The sequence below is a fragment of the Saccopteryx leptura genome, chromosome 9 (assembly GCF_036850995.1).
Source record: "Saccopteryx leptura isolate mSacLep1 chromosome 9, mSacLep1_pri_phased_curated, whole genome shotgun sequence".
NCBI lineage: Eukaryota > Metazoa > Chordata > Mammalia > Chiroptera > Emballonuridae > Saccopteryx > Saccopteryx leptura.
In genome coordinates, this window is record NC_089511.1 from 53901292 (window position 1) to 53920517 (window position 19226).

Consider the following 19226-nt stretch of genomic DNA (forward strand, 5'->3'; position numbering starts at 1 on the left):
GGATCAATCATTATACCAGTAATTTAAAAAGAAAAGTAATTACTACCTGCATAGATAATAGATATGTATTTGATTTGAATAAACCATCATTCTTATTCTTAAAAAGTCAATACAAAAGAATATATAAATAATTTCTTAACATAAGAAAATTTTTTTAACCAGAATCTAATATATGAGGAAACAAGAGAGGTATTTCTTCTACTTGAGTTAAAAGCAAAGACAAGCATTTTTATTAGAAGAACTAACAAGTAAAAGTAAAAAAAAAAAAATGGACTGAAAGATACATTATTATTATTTATAAAATGCATTCATGGATAATATAGGGATAGCAATTGAAAACTATAAAAATATAAGATAATTAAATAAGAAGGTAGATTAAAAATTAATATAAAGAGACTAGTAGTTTTTATATATGTAAACATCAACCAGAGAGAAGAATTTGAAAAAAGGACTCTATTTATAATAAGAAGATACAAAAAACACCAACCAAAAAATAGTAGAGAACTTGTATAAGGAAAATCAAAACAATAAAATGCATACAAATAAAGAGACAGTTCTTAGAAAGCTTCAACATTTAAAATATATAATTTAAACCTAAGTAATAAATTTATAAATTTGTTATGTTTTTAATAAAAATATAGTTCTAAGGAAACATTGAACTAACTTGTTTAAACTAAAAAAAATAATTAACAGGTAGAGTAACGAGAAACTTTTTTAGGAAGAACAGCATTTAGGTAAGGTAGCACCACCATATCATAAAGCATATTTTAAAACCTAAATAATTAAAATTGTGTAAGCATTATTTGTAGAAAAATAGATAAGCTAATTGAAGAGAAGAGAAAATTTAGAGTCAAATTAATATAACTAAGAAAATGTATAATGTAATAAATGTAACATTTATCCTACAATTTCATATTCTTTTACTTCTGGCAATTTTGTGTATACTTGCACACAACAAAAATGATTTTATTAATGTTATTTATTTCTTTATTGACAGTAAAATAGAGACTTAAAATTAAAAGTCCATCTAAATGAATTTCTTAAACAGCATTACATACATATAAAGAACTATTATGTAGCTATGAAACAATTTTGAGGCAATTATCTAGTATTCATATGAAAAGGTACTCCCAGGATATATTGTGAGGGGAGAAAAAAAAGCCCAGCAAGATGCAGGAATGTATTAATGTTTATTTATATTTTCTTGAAATGCATACTGAAAATCTAGAAATAAGCAAAGCATAAATAAAAGGGATATCTCAGATGGGAGACTATATAAATGCAACTGTAGTAGTGGGAAGTCTTTTGCTTTAACCCTCTCATACACTCTAGCTATCATCTATCTATTATCTATCTATCTACCTACCTACATATAGAATATATACAGAGATAATCTATAGATAAATGATAAATTCATATAAATTTTGTAAATAAATCATATAAACACATATATACCATACATGTGTATTTTTATGGTATATATGAGTGTGTATGTATATGTATATATATATGTGTGTATATATACATGCATATAAATATATATAGTGTGTGTGTGTGTGTGTGTGTGTGTGTGTGTGTATATATATATATATATATATACAGTGTGTATTTATATATATACATACAGTGTGTCCATAAAGTCATGGTGCACTTTTGACCGGTTACAGGAAAGCAACAAAAGACAATAGAAATGTGAAATCTGCACCAAATAAAAGGAAAACCCTCCCAGTTTCTGTAGGATGATGTGGCAGCATGTGAGAATGCACAGATGATGACATAACACTGTGTATACAGCGGAGCAGCCCATGGCCATGTCAGTCGAGATGTGGACGGTACAAGAGGAAAGTTCAGTGTGTTCTGTGGCTCACTAAATTCGAATCCGTGACCAAAGTGCAACATGAATATCGGCGCGTTTATAACAAAGCGCCACCACATAGGAATAACATTACTTGGTGGGATAAGCAGTTGAAGGAAACCAGCAGTTTGGAGGAGAAACCCCGTTCTGGTAGGCTATCAGTCAGTGACAAGTCTGTAGAGGCTATACGGGATAGCTACCTAAGGAGCCCTAAAAACACTGTGTGTCAGCCCACATCGAACTGCATGGAATAGGTATGAAACTGGGAGAGTTTTCCTTTTATTTGGTGCAGATTTCACATTTCTATCGTCTTTTATTGCTTTCCTGTGACCGGTCAAAAGTGCACCATGACTTTACGGACACACTGTATATATACGCACACTTGAATAATTACCCAAACACCGAGAGGCGGCTTCAAAACCTGGGACATTCCATGTTACTGCTGCCTGATCTCTCACTATCATCATGAACCTTGTTCCTCAGTAGTAAAGTAGATAGATACATACATGTCTCTGACCTCTCCCAGTTTCTGCATTGCCCTAACAGAGGCCTGTATCCTTCATATCTGTGAAATTATAGTCAATTATTTTTGGGTTTAATCTTGTCTCTGATGTCCTTTTCCCACAATTGAACCAAACATGAATATGTGGTTTCTGAGAATCTGGTTTCTCTGATTTTCTGATCCAATTTAGATGTTTATAGGATAAAAGAATGCTTGCTGTGCTTCTTAAATCTAATTATGGGGTTTTATAGGAGTGATGAAAAGACTGCTTTAGTTCCAATATAAATTACCTTCTCTCCACAGGAGGGGCATTATCCGAGGCTTGGACCGTGAGCGCGTATGTCTGCCCGACTATCAATTCCACCCCTGGAGCAATGGTGATAAGCCCCGTTGATTCATCGATGATGAAGTCTCCCCTAGCCCCAACCAGGATTTCATATGTGATCTCCCCATTTGACCCTTCGTCGGCGTCGAATGCAGTGAGCTGTAATTGAAAATCACAACATAAATCCTCTGGGACTCAACTTTTCACCTTGTGTCATTTCCCCACCAACAAGAGCAGCTTGCTTTCAATGACAAAAAAAAAAAACAAGTAAATTTTCTTTACTCTTATTTTTTTTCAACTGAGGCCTCTGTGCTCCAAAGCAATCACACCAGGAATGATTTTTTCTGTTTCTATGCGGATGATTGAAAAAGTTTTTATATCTTGAAGACTATATTTTAATAAAGGAAAAAAGTTCTTACTAATCTAATATTTCTATAGAAAATTTATTATCTTTTCCTCTCATTTACCTCCTGTTCTTGACACGTAAACATACATTACTAAGGACTGAGGGCTGGAGACTATGAAACAGGTGAAACTTGCTTTCATTACTCTTATTTTCCCCTTTGCTCTTATGTTCCCCATTCTTACTGTTTTCTCTTCTGTCTCCAAGAGATTCTCTTTGTCTCTGTCCCTTTCTCTTTAGGTAAGATTTTTATTGTCCATTCACACTGAATTCTAAAGGACTAATAAGGCCTAGACCAGCGATTTTCAACCTTTTTCATCTCATGGCATACATAAACTACTAAAGTTCTGCGGCACAACAAAATATATAGTTTTTGCCAATCTGACAAAATATGTATAGTTATAATTCAGTCACACAAGACAGCTATTGTTCTTTTGGTTGTTGTCATTTTTTTTGACAATCTAAAGAAAAAGAGGTCAGTGTCCCTGACTAGGTATAGTTAGATATTGCATGTTTTAAAAATTCTTGCAGCATATCAGTTGAAAACTGCTGACTTAGAATATTTCCTTTTCAAAATTAAAAAAAAAAGCATCTCCAATTTTAGAATATTTAAATTGAAAATTAGAATATCAAGCCCAAGAAATATATTCATTTTTGAGGAAAGAGATTCAATTCAGAGCACCAGGAATAATAGGATATAAGCATCTGTAAGGCAAATTTGCACATATTTATAATCATTTCAGAACAAATGGTATCTATTAGCTAAAGACTATATGTGGGTTGTTATTTGTGTAAAGAGTAATCATTATTAATTTCACATAGCAAAATTAAGGTATTTATTAAATATGTTTTTGTTTTCTTTTTGGTGACAAAGACAGATAAGGACAAACAGGTAACAGAGAGAAATGAGAAGCATCAATTCTTTGTTGCGGCACCTTAGTTGTTCATTGATTGCTTTCTCATATGTGCCTTGACGAGGGGGTTTACAGCAGAGCAAATGACCCCATGCTCAAGCTGGAGACCTTGTGTTCAAGCTGGTGAGCTGTGCTCAAATCAGATGAGCCTTGCTCAAGCCAGAGACCTTGGAGTTTTGAACCTGGGTCCTCTGCTTCCCAGTCTGACACTCTATCCACTGCACCACCACCTGGTCAGCATATGTTAAATAAGATTTCTTGACTCTCTTGATAAATATATATTTACTTAAGGGAGAAAATAAATTCTAGTGGATAATCTTACAATATTTGTTTTATAAATGTTCACAGAGTTTTTGTTTTCATCATAACAAAAGAAATGGATCGAGAAAAGAAAGGGGGCTTCATTTTATACATTAGAAAAACACAATTAAATATACATGTATTCTATTGAATAGAGAAAACATACATGATTGTAATAAATAAACCTGTAGTAAAGGTTCTTATTTACTGACATTTTCTTATATATAGTAAATTTCTTTTCTATAAAATCATAATTATTTATTGTTAACAGATTTATTAAGGTATTTATTAAATATGTTTTTGTTTTCTTTTTGGTGACAGAGACAGAGAGAGAGGCAGATAAGGATAGACAGATAAGAAGACAGAGAGTTGAGAAGCATCAATTCTTCTTTGGGGGGGGCTACTGGACACTGTAGTGTACTTTTCTTGATAAAATGTGAATGTACACATTTATCTTGGAAGTTGAATTTCATTTCTGGAACGCAGTGTTAATTAATTGTCCAATAAAATGTTTATATTTACTGTCTTGATGGTCCTGTAAACAAAGTGTTTTTATACTACCTCATCATCCCTAAGGAGATATACTATGCATATTGCATTTTTTATTTTTATTACCCACTGCATTCAGAGTGATAATGTGCATAGAAATAGCCTCAAAAAGAAGCAAATGAAAAAACTGAGAGAGAAAAAAGAAAATTTGAGAGACTGGCATTAGTTCAGCTAAATCTAAGCTTAGGTATGTGGGGGTGGGCAGATGTGCTTGCCAGAGGAAAAGCATTTCATGGAATGATTCTGGGGCTTATGGGCTTATGGGAGAATGACAAGTCCTAAAGGCAAAGGAGAAGGAAGTTATTTCCAGAAACTGTCAAAATGAATGATGCATATTTAGGGAGAACTATTCAAGCCAGACAAACTCATTCTCTTTTGTGTGTGAATAAAATTAGAAAATTAAAATGTGGGGGTAGCAGAGAAGATATCAATTTTGATTATAGTAAATCACTTAACACAATGTCCCAGGGAATCTTAATTAAAATTTAGCTCAAATTGCACTCAATATTAACATTCTTTCTGGGACTTAAATTGGCTAAAGGAATTTAATGATAAATGGCAATGCATCAAGTAAAAAGTGTTGCATAACGTGATTCAGGGTTATATATAATATGACTGGTCTTATTTAACATTTTCATAAATAATATTCGGAGGGAAGATAAACTGGATTATAATTAAATTGAAGAAAACACTCATCTGGAAGGTGTCATAAATACCAAATGCCCCACAAAACACAGAAACCCTGAAAATGCAGAGCCAGCCAACCACAGGTAAGTTAGTATGTTCAGGGATCACATAACCATTACCAAGTAAAAGTTTAACAAATAAGCCAAAAATATATTTATATTCAGCTTATTTAAATAGCTTTATATTATTTTTTTAGTGTTTTAATACTAAGTACTAAAATAGTAAGTTAAGAATTAACATAATTGAGTCCCCACACATGTAAACAAAAATAGTTTGAAGAAATTATTGGTGGTCTACAGTCAGAAAAGGGAGCTGAGAGACTGAATACCCATAAACTGGTAACGACTCTACTAAAGAACCTGAAACTAAACTATGATGGGAATTCAACTCAATTTCAGCTCACTGACCCTGTGATCAGTGCTCTGTGAGATGATGGTATATGAAGCCGTCTCCTAATATAGAATGGAAATCTGCCTCTTACATAGAAACAAAGATTGAATGAGGGGTTGACTTACATGGAGAAGCCAGTATTGCCTACAGATAAAAGGAAATAAAATCTGTTTTTAAGTTGTTTCACTTATATATTATAATATCTATATTATAAAAAAACTTATAATGTGTGTATATATATCATATGTCTCTTGTAATATATTACAGTTCTTTTCAGAAAGATTAATCTTACCTTCCCACAATTTCTTCCTCTCTGTATTGCAATATGTTCATATTTCAGATATCTTTATGTTCAACCACACCTCTCTCTCTCTCTCTCTCTCTCTCTCTCTCTCTCTCTCTCTCTCTCTCACACACACACACACACACACACACACATACACACACACACACACACACACTGACACATAAATTCTTATTTGCTGCTTCTGTTCCCTTTTAGTCTGGCTGCAATTTATTTCTCTTTTCAATCTCTCTTTCTTGAGAAATTAAGAAATATGGTTTTACATGAAAGAACCAATGTGCCCGGCCAGTGGTGGTACAGTGAATAAAGCACTGACTGGAAATGCAGAGGTTCAAAATGCCAGTTCAAAACCCCGAGGTCTCTGGCTTGAGCAGGGTATCGTCTACACAATCCCAAAGTGCATCAGCTTGAGCCTAACGGTTGCCGGCATGAAAAGTCTAAACTTGCAGACTTGACCAAGGGAGACACTGGTACAGCTCCAGTCAAGGCCCATATATAAAGTTCAATGTACAACTAAAGTGAAAGCAACTCTAAGTTAATGCTTTTTGCCCTTTCTTTCACTATCTTTCAAAAACAAAAAAGGACAAATATAATAATTATTAGATCACAAACTGAACAAAAATATCTATTTGAAATCTCAAAATGAAGCAGAGATAGAATAAAATTCATAGCTGAAATAGCAATAGAAATAATCATCAGCCTGACCAGGTGGTAGTGCTGTGGATAGACTGGGATGCAGAGAACCCAGGCTCAATACTCCAAGGTTGATGACTTGACCGCAGGCTCATCCAGCTTGAGCACAGGGTCACTGGCTTGAGCATGGAATAATAGACATGACCCTATGGTCGTGGGCTTGACCCAAAGTTGCTGGCTTGAGCAAGGGGTCACTCACTCTGCTGTAGCCTCTTGGTCAAGGCACATATGAGAAAGCAATCAATGAACAACTAAGGTGCTGCAATGAAGAATTGATGCTTCTTAACTCTCTCCCTTCCTGCCTGTCTGTCCCTGTCTGTCCCTCTCTCTGACTCTCTCTGTTTCTCTCACTAAAAAAAGAAAGAAAAAAAATAATCATCAGACCTTAACCAAAACACAAAAGTGTGAATGTAGTTTGTTTATATGAGTAAGTATATTTTCACTGGAAATGAGTTATGATTAAATTGATAATCAATAAGTGCCTGATGATGTGGCATTTTTACCTCCTAAACATCCTGGATCTTTATTTCTGGGAAGAGTCCTTCATTTTTCCTTTGGGGATCAATTTATTCCCTTCCCAGACCATAGTTGAGTTTGAGCTGGGCTGACACTTAGCTCCATCAATGGCAGGGTGATTCAGGCCTGGACATTGTTTAATTTAAGAATTGGCAGCTACCTAAATTGCTATAGTCATGATGATTCCTGGAACTACTGGAAAAATGTGGCCGTTATTTTCTCAGGAATGGATGGTAAAATTACATCTGATGTTTTGCTGTTCTTCTTGTCTGCATGTATCTGCTTAAAACTAAGGACAAAAAAAAGACAATACCAAGTAATAGGGAAAGAATATCAACTGTAAGAATCCTAAATCTTATAATTATGCATTCTTCTTGGCTTGCTTTATGATTATTTATTCTTCCACATTTATTATATTTTGAAATTTTAATATGTGGTACCATGTGGTCATTAATTGTTATTCATTACCATAAGCAAAGATCTTGCTATGGAAGTGGTAGAAATATGATGAAGTAATGTAACAACTAATGAAAATATATACCTACAGATAAATAACAAGTAAATATTTTTCAGGTAATAATAGTTGAACTTTTAAGTAAAGCAATTATCTAAATTGTAAAATTAAGCACTTTTAAAAAACATGTTTCTTAGAATGTTTTCTGAATCTCTTATTATTCAGGTTAACTAAAACTAGGCACACAGAAAAAAAATAAAGCCCCTTAAATAATTTTGTAATAATTAGTAATAGATGAAGTCATGAATACTCAGGTTTGCTCTTTCTTTGTTAAGTTCAATTTTTAAAGTGAACAGTGGATTGAATGGCAGGCTAAAACATGCCATCATGCACATCTAAGTTTAGAAAGTCTGGAAAATATTGTATGCTTTCTGAGAGAAGTGAGTTATAGAAGTATGTTAGCTGAGACTACTTGGTGGAGATTATAATACCAGAATTAATTGCCAAACTGGATTTAGGAAAAATAATAGTGAGCAGAAAAACATTTATTTCAAAGTAATATAATGAGAACTTACAATGGTTCTAGGCACGGAGCTGGGAGCAGGGTGCAAACTAACCTTTGTAAATAATATTAGGCCTTTTTAAATATTGATTTACTACAAATAAAAAACCAACAAAAAAGAAATTTATATTGATATATTGTAACAAATACTATGAAAAGTAAACATAAAGACTGTGCTACATAATAGATATCAAAGTCCTTTGGCACAGATTAGATTTAAACTGGGTCTCACAGATGAGAATGTGATCAAAGAATATGGATTAAGAGCAAAGGGCACATGTGAGAACACTGAGGTACAGGGAATGAATGAGATTCTGGAAGAAGCTGAATGTGATAAATACTGACCCTCACTCGTGATGAAGCTGCAGAAACGAGTAAGATGGTGAAGGGCTTTCCTGGTTCTGTTAAAGAGTTTGAGACTCACTGCGTGAGATAAATAATAAAAGGATTTACTTGTATCTGATATTTAATGTGTAAAGTAGTCTTTGCATTCTTTACTTTCTTTGTTTTTTGGTTTTGAGTGCAAAATACTAGGGAAAGTGACATGATTTCAGATAAGGTTTCAAGACAATAGTAGTAAATTCTTTTAATGGTTTTTATTTATAATAAAAATTACAATAGAACTGTGCTGGTCTTCAAAACATGCAATGAAACATTTCAAATTTAATGTAGATAAAAAATAAATTTGAATTAAAAATGTTTTGATAAACAGTATAAATACCAGTCACACAATAAAGAACAAATTCATATTGTTTTCTATGACACACACAGGCTACATTTATATACAATAGCCTCCTGCTATTATGAAAGAGATCTTCTAATTTATACAGGCACAAATGTGGCATACTTAATGATAAAAGTTTTTTGGAAATTTTGTCATCTAACTATTTGTTTCAATCTAGTGCAGTTTATTAAAAAGAGAGATCATCTATTAGTAAGGGATCTCTCTATAGTCTAACGTTCAATGAATATTACCTAGAAATAGTAATAGTGAGACATGGTGTTGTGCTGGGAATTTGTTTAAGCAGTATTTATTGAGGAGACATTCTCTGCTCTTTCCAGAAACTCAGATAGTGTCTGAGGCTTGGTTTTTTGTTTGTTTGTTTTTAGCTTAAGTAAAAAAAAGAGTGCATGTAATTCTAAACATTCATTTTTGTTTCCAGGTGTGTCATGCTGACAGCTTTAATTTTGTATCTTGCATTTAATAAGGTAGATTTGTTCTGTTTCTTGTTGTTGTTGTTTTTCTGTGAAAATATTAGAAACAGTTTATTTTTTTTTAGTTTAACATTTTTTTTTACTTTAAAGAAATGAAAGAGAGAATCATCAACCCATTTTTGTGTGTGTGACAGAGACAGAGAAATGGAAAGACAAGAGAAGCTTCAACTTATGGGAAGCCGATTCAGCAAATTAAGTCTAGACATGTTATTAGAAAATAAAATCCTTAAGGTCCACATTAAAAATCTAGAGGTACTATTATCTCCAGTTAACAAACAGACACAGTAATTAAAAAGTAAATAAATCTTGCCTGACCAAGCTTGGTTGTACAGTGGTTAGAGCATTAGCCTGGGAAACAGAGAACCCAGGTTTGAAACCAGGAGGTCGCCGGCTTGAGTGTGGGCTCACCAGCTTGAGTACAGGGTTGCTGGCTTGAGCATGGGATGATAGGCATGAACCCATGGTTGCTGGCTTGAACCCAACATCACTGGCTCAACTGGACCCCTGCCCCCAGTCAAGACACATATGAGAAAGGAATCAATGGGCAGTTAAGACACCGCAACTATGACTTGATGCTTCTCATCTCTCTCCCTTCCTGTCTGTCCTTATTTGTTCCTCTTGCTGTCTCTCTATCTCTCTCATTAAAACAAACAAACAAACAAACAAACAAATCTAGAGATTGTTAAAGAAATAATTATTCTGATGTTTGTAAAAATGGTAAGGAAGATTTTATTCAGAAAGTTTGCAATAGCTGTCAAGACTATCACAATTGGGGAGAGATCAGACTCTAATCAACTCCAAATTTAATAAACACAAAACTGATAAGAGCAAAGTAAGGAGGTCTGTGGATAGAATATTACTAAGAGACATCAAAGGTAGTGGAATTATCAAATTGCTTATAATAATCTCAGAAAATACAGAAAAAGTAATTGATAAAACCCAAATCCATTCATGAAAAAAAGATTTTCAACAAACAAGCAATAGAGGGAATATCTTCAAAGCATCTACAATAAAACTTACAGCTAGCATTATATGTAATAAGAAGCTGAATGATTTTCCATAAGTTCATGAACAAGAAAAGGATGCTCCACCACTTTTATTCAACCTGTACTGGATGCTCTAGTCCGTGCAATAAAACACATAAAAGAACAATACCACCAACAACAACAAAGTCATCAAACTGGCAAAGCTAATGTAAAATATATTTGCAGAAGACATAATCATCAATATAGAAAATACTAAAGAATCTACAAGAAACTATGTAAACTACCAAATGAGTAACAAGGTTACACAAAATCAATTGTGTTTTCATATATTAGCTATAAACAGTCCACAAATATAATCAATTCTATTTTAATAAAGAAGAAGCTGAATGTGATAAAGACTGATCCTCACACGTGATGAAGCTGCAGAAACGAGTAAGATGGTGAAGGGCTTTACTGGCTCTCTTAAAGAGTTTGAGACTCACTGCATGAGATAAATAATAAAAGGATTTACTTGTATCTCATATTTAATGTGTAAAGTAGTCTTTGCATTCTTTACTTTCTTTATTCAGTAGCATCAATAATCATAGAATACCAAAGAATAAATTTAATAAAATAAGAGCAAAATGGACACACTAAAAATCTACAACATTGCTAAGAAAAAATTAAGATTATATGGAGAGATGTTATATTCATGGATGGAAAGACTCAATGTTTTAGGTGGAAATTCTCCATAAATTGTTTAATTTATGAATTCAACATATCCCCTATTTAAATTCTATCAGGCATGGTTTTGGCTTAAGTTATACATAGATTCGCAAAACAAAAGTCCAGAAATAACCTCTTGCATTTATGGCTAACAGATTTATAGCAAAGATGCCAAGGTAATTAATAGGGAAAATATTGTTTTCACAATAAAAGCTAATGAGGTATTTGTATGCAAATATAAACAAAAATAAAGAAAACTAGACTGAGACCTTTATCTCACAAATATACAAAATTAATTCAAAATGGGTTACATGTATATAAAATGTAAAAACTAAAAATATAAAAATAATGTAAGATTAGAAGAGAAAATTTTTGTGAACTTAAGTTGGCAAAAGTTTCTTAGATATGACATCAAAAATATGATACACAAAATAAAAAAAGAAGAAAAATTAAACTTTCTCAAATTAAAAGCATTTGCTCTTCCAAAAACACTGTTGAGAATATAAAAGACAAAACATGGACCATGAGAAAATATCTGCAAAGCCTATGTCTGATAAGGGTCTTGCATTCATAATTTATTAAAAAAAACAATTACAGATAAGATAAAAAATACAAGTAAAAAATGGACATAAAATTTGGGTAGATAGTTCATCAGAGATATAGAAAAGGTTAATAAGAACATTAAGAAATTGCAAAATAATTATTTATTAGGAAAATGAGAAACAAATGGATGAGACACAGTAGCTTGTGTGGGTGGAAATGTACACCTAGAATGTATTGTATTGTTATTAGACCTGACTAGATAAAACCCAGAGTTGCCTGAGAAATAGTCTCTAAGGCCTTCTCTGGTGATAAAAATGCATTATATGTGAGAAAAACCTGTCTTTCTTGTGGAAGTTGAGAAAATAACACAAAAATATTAATTGAAGGGTGTTGTGCTATACATTTAGCTCTGGGATTCAGCTCTCTAATATAAAAAATTTTTGAATCACTCCTACAGTTCATTGATAAGATCAAACTTCTGATCAGATAAAAGACTGATTAGTATAGGTAGCGATTAGCCTAAGCAGTTGAGTAAATTAGGTATAGATTAAGTAGCTAATTATATCAAGCAACTGATCAGATCAGATGATGTTTGGTTTAGTAGCTGATTTGATTAAGCAACCTTTATTTCATGTTATTGATGAGTTTAAATGGTCATTCATACCAGCAGCTGATCATATATATCAGCAGTTAGTTGGATTAAGCACCCAATTAGAGGATTTGACTAGGAACTGATCAGTTGCTGTTGGTTTAGTTGAGTGGTTGATTAGATTAGGCAGATTAGCTTTGAAAAATAGATAGATGGATAGATCCCAATTAATTAATTAGACAGACCCTTATTATGTGATGTCACCAATAGAATGCAACTTTTATATGATCCATATATTTATGATTCAGGACACAGAATTCATACTGGACTGTGATTGTGTTGGCTGTTGTCATTTTCTTTTTTTGACAATCTAAGTGAAAAGAGGTCAGTGCTTGTGACTAAATAGTTAAGTATTGCATGTTTAAAAAATTCTTGTGGCACGCCAGTTGGAAACTGTTGATTATCTTAAGAGGGTGATCAAATTAGAGACTGAAGAGTTTTAAGATGCTGATTAGATCAAAGCTTGGATTAAATTAGGGTCTGAATAGATTAAGGGGCTGACCACATTGAGGGCTGATTAGATTAAAAGAGCTGTTTAGGTTTGGTGGGTGATGAAGTTAAAGGGCTGATTAGGCAGGTGACTTTAGATTAGGGGGTGTTTAGATTAGAGGTGATCAGATTAGGGGCCTATAAAAGTCATAGATGATTAGATCAAAGACTATTAGATCAGGCTGATAATTAGATTTGAGGCTGGTTAGATTTGGGGCTTGACTGGATTACATAGAAGAGTATATTAGATAGATGAGATTTGGTAGATTAGATACATGATAGATAGGTGATAGATAGATAGATAGATAGATAGATGATAGATAGATAGATAGATAGATAGATAGATAGATAGATAGATAGATAGATGATAGATAGATGATAGATAGATAGATAACAAACCTGGTCTCTAACTCTTTCTCTTCCTCCCCTTCAGTATATTCTTCACTTAGCCAGAATGATCTTTTTAATTCTTGAATGGAAAACTATTATATAAAAGGAGTAAAGCATCTCCAGTGGTTTTTCTTCTAATTAGTGGAAGTGTCTATCCTTTCCTAAGCACATTCTAGAAAAGGCAATCGGCATTTTTCTTTTAGGATTCAATCAAGCAGTAAAAAAGCTCCATGTCCTACCAGTACAGTTATAAATTTGCAAGTTGGTTACATTGTGTTTTCTTGTTCTATAAACTAGAGTGAAACCAGAGTGCACCAGGAACACTAAACTCTAAAATGTAGATCATTTGTTAGAAGACCTGGTTCAGGGTTCAGGCATGAGACTGAGGCAATATATCACACATCTACGGGTTTCTGTTTCCTCAGCTTCACAAATAAGTTGTGTGGGTTAAACGATGCCTGAATTGCCTTCCAAAAATAAGCTTAGAATCATAAGTGTATTCCTAGCTTAAAGGTCCTAATTCTGACCAATGGAAATCTTCCCACTGTTTATAATCCACACTTATTCATTAAATAATTACGTAAAACTTCATTTTATGCAAAATATTACTTTCTTTTTAGAAGAGCTGAAGCCCTAATCCAAAAGAACATGGTCCTCACACATCTACCTTTAAAACAAGTGTGTGATATAACTAAGATTTCTCTAGCAACCTTTGTCTTTTTCTTCCTTGTAGGTAGAGCGCAGAGCGCATTCCTAGCAGCTGTGGCTGATGCAATGCTGTGAGAATACTCCAGCACCTGAAACCCTCCTAGGCACACCCAGGAGGGAGCTCACCTGCTATAAGGAAGTGACTCAGCGCCAACCAGGCAGCTCCCTGATCATTTTAGCCATTGGCTTTGAAGAACATGCTGTAACACCCTATAGGCTGAACCTGTGTATATAAGCTAGCTTGCTTCCTGAATAAAGTGGATCTGCATCACTGAACCTGGTCTCCAGAGTTGGGTCTTTGCGTCTCCATTGTCCTCACCCAGGCAGGCCTTGTCCACACTTCCTGAGTATACAATTGTATGCATGCTGTTCTGTCTATCTATTTGCAAAAAAATATACCTTTCCAAAGCTGTTATAAGCTGATACCTTCCTTTGATATAGAAAATGGAGGCATGCATTCAACATAACTTTTGGACATGAATTTTAGACATTTACCACCCTTGCTAAAACCAGTTACTAATGTCTCATCATCTTTTTAAGCTCCAAATAGGCATATTAAACTCAATATGCCACATTAATGAATTGAAACCAGGTTTATAACTTTTGAGTTAAAAAAATTGTCACCAATAGCTCTATTTCTCTCCTCACTCAGAGTTCTCTATATTTTTTCTCTGAAGAGTGTGAATTATAGGTATATGTGTATTAGGACTTGCCCAATGGTTTTTTTGGAGTTTTTTGTTTATTTGTTTGTTTTTTGTGACAGAAACAGAGAGGGAGAGAGACAGAGAGAGGGACAGAAAGGAACAGACAGACAGGATGGGAGAGAGATGAGAAGCATCAATTCTTTGTTACAGCACCTTAGTTGTTCATTAATTGCCTTCTCATAAGTGCCTTGACCAGGGGGGCTCCAGCTGAGCCAGTGAGCCCTTGCTCAAGCCAGCAAACTTGGGCTCAAGCCGGCGAACTTTGGACTCTAGCCAGTGACCATGGGGTCATGTCTGTGATCCTAGCTCAAGCCAGTGAGCCCACGCTCAGGCTGGGTGAGCCTGTGCTCAAGCCAGTGACCTCAGAAATTTGAACCTGGGTCCTATGCATCTCAATCCAACACTCTATCCACTGCGCCACTGGCTGGTCAGGCCCAATGGTGTTTTTGTTTAGTCCTTTGCTAAACTGAATAAACAAATTTACTATGCTTTCAAAAATTCCTCACTGCTCTATTTAGAACATTGATTTTTTTTTCTCTACAATAACCTGCCTTGAAAACATCTCAATAGCCAAGGATTTTTTTTTATCCAGATGACCATGCTTTGATATTGATCATACTCTACTATAAGAAGAAACTGAAAGAGAAAGAGATCTTTTTGAAACAACAGCTGAAAAAAAAAAACAAACCAAAAACCACAAACAAATAGTTTGGTGATATTCAGAAAAAAAAAGTATATTAAGTATATTTGTACATTTTTGTCTATTCTAGAGTATTATCAAATTTAAAGTCAATTATCCAGTAAACTGGCAATACCTAGAACTCTAATGATGAGAAAAACAGTGTCAACATTAAAAACACACAAATTATATGATTCTAAAATAATCACATACAATTAAACAAAAGCTTTCATAAAAATGCAAAAATCTAAGCATTAATTATTAAAATTGTACCATGGATAGTTTTCACTATGATAATCTAAAATTATACTAGATAAATTTAAAATAATATAATTGCATTCACAAATTCATTTTCTTTGAAAAGCTCTGTTTCTAAATATATCAGAGAAGGGGGATGATGACTGTAAAATAATATAAAAGCCTAATGTGAAAATTTTTGTCTTTACTTGTACAAAATAAAAATGTGAATGTTTGGGGTGGTTATATTAATACTATTACTCTTTTTTTATGTTTATCAAATGGGAAAGCTCAATCTATATACCATAACTCTTAAGGTTTTAAGAGATACGGTAGATGTTAAAAATTTCATAATACTAATTTGCTGCGATGAGTCATGTTTGTTATGTATGATAGAACTAAAATATAATATGCTTTCCCCCATTAAAATAGTAGCTATTAAGATCAGAAATAAATGTTAGTAGTTAGATGAATCTGTATGATTTGGCACAGAGCTTGAAATTTCAACACTTGACAAAATATAATTTTCAAATAAATGTGCTAATTATTCAACTTTGACTCTCTAAAAGTATATATAACTGATTTCTCATAATATGTTTGCAGTCAGATTACTTAGCCTTTCATGAATCTTCACTGGAAATAAATTTTTTTTTTCAGATAATCAAGGCAGAAAATACTGTTCTAAGGATACTAATGTATATCTACAGTCCAGATGATTAAGTTTTAGAACACATTAACTTGATATATAGGTTATTTCCAAAAACTTATATAGAAATCATATAATACTTTCTTAAACTACATCAGTTATCTCCTTTATCTTTTCAACAAAAAAATTATTAAAGGTTTACTATGCACCAGGTGTTATACAAGATGTTGAGTACACAAGGGTATTGAAAAAATAAAGAAAGAAAACACAGTCTTTATTCCATTTTAGTTTATAATCCAATAGGAGAACAGATAGTTAAGCGATTATAATTAGAAATCTTAAATGTGCTCATGGGAAAAAAAATCAGGAGGTTTTGGGATAATAAAGAAAGAAAAATTTATCAAAGAAGTCATGGAAGGCTTCCTTGAGGAAGTAGCATTTAAAATGAGATCTAAATGATTAAAAGCATATGAATTGTTGTTATCTAGTTATAGTGGGAGTATTATAATAAGCATTACATTGAGGTTGGTGAACAAATTGGTAGTTATACTACAGTGACAGGCATATAAAGTACAGCAGAAGAAACGTAGTCAAGAATATTGTAATAATTACTATGTAGGATTCCAGGTGAATACTCGAAACATTGAGGAGAATCACTTTGTAAAGATTTGACTTTGGGTGCTGGGTGAGCACAATAAAATATAAAGATGGTGTATCAGAATTTATACTTAAAACCTAAAAACATTGTCACCTTAATAAATTTAATTTAATTTAAAAAATTTATGATTGTCAAACCATTATGCTATACACCTGACACAGAAAAGAAATAATATTGAGTGTAAACAGTGACTAAAAAATAAATATTAAAAAGAGAAAAGTAAATGGTACATAATGAAATCACAGTGTAATCAGGAGATGGGTCATACAGGTTCTGAATATGAACATTTTAATTGTATTTAAAAATTAAATTTAATAAGGTGACATTGATCAATAAGAGTACATAAATTTCAGGTAAATATTTCTATAACATTAAAACAGTTGATTGTGTTGTGTACCCATCAACCGAAGTCAAAACATTTTTTCTCACTGTATATTTGTACCACTTTACTACCTTTTCCACATCCCCCTACCTCCTCCACCTCAACCTCCTTCCCGTAGTAACCATTTCACTTTTATCTACGTTAATGAGTCTCATTTTTATATCCTACCTATGTGGAAAATCATGTAGTTCTTAGCTATTTCTTTTATATATTTTTTTTTCTTCCCTTTTATTTATGATTTCATTTCTTCATTTTAGAGAAGGAGGAGGAAGAGAGAGAGAGAGAAGGGGGAGAGGAGCAGGAAGCATCAACTCCCATAGGTGCTTTGACCGGGCAAGCCCAGGTTTTTGAACTGGCAACCTCAGTGTTACAGGTAAACACTTTATCCACTGTACAACCACAGGTCAGGCAGTTCTTAGAGTTCTTAGCTATTTCTGATTTACTTAATTAATTCAGTAAAAGGTCTACCCATGTTATCATAAGTGACAACATGTCATTATTACTTAATGCTGAGTAGTATTTCATTGTATGTATGTACCACATCTTCTTTATCCAATCCACTTTCAAAGGACACTTTGATTGATTCCATGTGTTGGCCACTGTGAATAATGTTGCGATGAAAATGGGGGTACATGTGTCTTTGCATAACAATGTTTTCGAGTTTTTGGTTAGATACCCAGTAGAGGGATTGATGGATAATATGGTAGTTTCATTCTTAATTTTTTGAAGAACGACCAAATTTTCTTCCATAATGGCTGTTTTACATTCCCACCAGCAGTGAATGGAGATTCCTTTTTCTCCACAGCCTCTTCAACACTTGTTACTGCCTGTCATCTAAAAGGTGTGCAGTGGTATTTCATTGCAGTTTTGATTTGCATTTCTCTAATAACTAATGAAGATGAGCGTCTTTTCATATATCTGTTGGCCATTTGTGTATCTTCTTGGGAGAAGTGTCTGTTCAGGTCCTCTCCTTATTTTTTAATTGGATTGTTTTCTTGTTGTTGCTGAGCTTTGTGAGTTTTTGATATATTTTGGATATTAACCCCTCATTAAAGCTGTTGTTTATAAATATCATCTCTAATTTGTTTGGCTGCCTTTTTGTTTTGTTGTCTGTTTCTCTTGCCGTGTAGAAGTCTTTTAGTTTCATATGGTCCCATTCATTTATTTTTGCATTTACTTTCCCAGCCTTTGGGGTCAAATTCATAAAATCCTCTCTAAGACAAAGTTCCATAAGTTTAGTACCTATGTTTTATAATTTATTATTTTAGTTCTTATGCTTTAATTTGTGTTAATTATTGTATATGGGGACAAACACTAATCTACTTTCATTCTTTTGCATGTGGCTTTCCAATTTTCCCAGCACTGTTTATTGAAGAAGTTTTCTTTTCTTCAGTGTATATTTAGGCCCCTTCATTGAAAATTATTTGCTGATTTACATGTGTGTTTATTTCTGGGCTTTCAACTTTTCCATTCATTTGTGGTTCTGTTTTTTCTGCAAATACCATGTGGTTTTAATTATCATGGCTCTCTGTGTAGTACTACTTGAAGTCAGGTAATATGATAGCTTCACCTTTATTCTTTTTTCTCAGAATTGCTTTGGCTATTCCAGGATTTTATGATTCCATACAAACCTGGTGATATGTTTGTTTTTTGTATTTAAAGACTGACATTGGGGTTTTAGTGGGGATTGCATTAAATTTGCATATTGCTTTGGGTAATATGGACATTTTAACTATGTTGATTCTCCCAACCTATGAAGTCTTTTTCAATCTTCCAATAAT

General features: G+C 33.2%; 1 protein-coding gene across 1 annotated transcript in view; it reads right to left on the minus strand.

Annotated features, from left to right (window-relative positions):
- PCDH15 (protocadherin related 15) overlaps nucleotides 1–19226 on the minus strand; it is a 1001489-nt gene that overhangs the window by 354089 nt on the left and 628174 nt on the right. The window contains exon 14 of the mRNA XM_066348814.1: nucleotides 2648–2841. Within this exon, the coding sequence (XP_066204911.1) occupies nucleotides 2648–2841 (194 nt within the window). The remainder of the gene's footprint in view (nucleotides 1–2647; nucleotides 2842–19226) is intronic.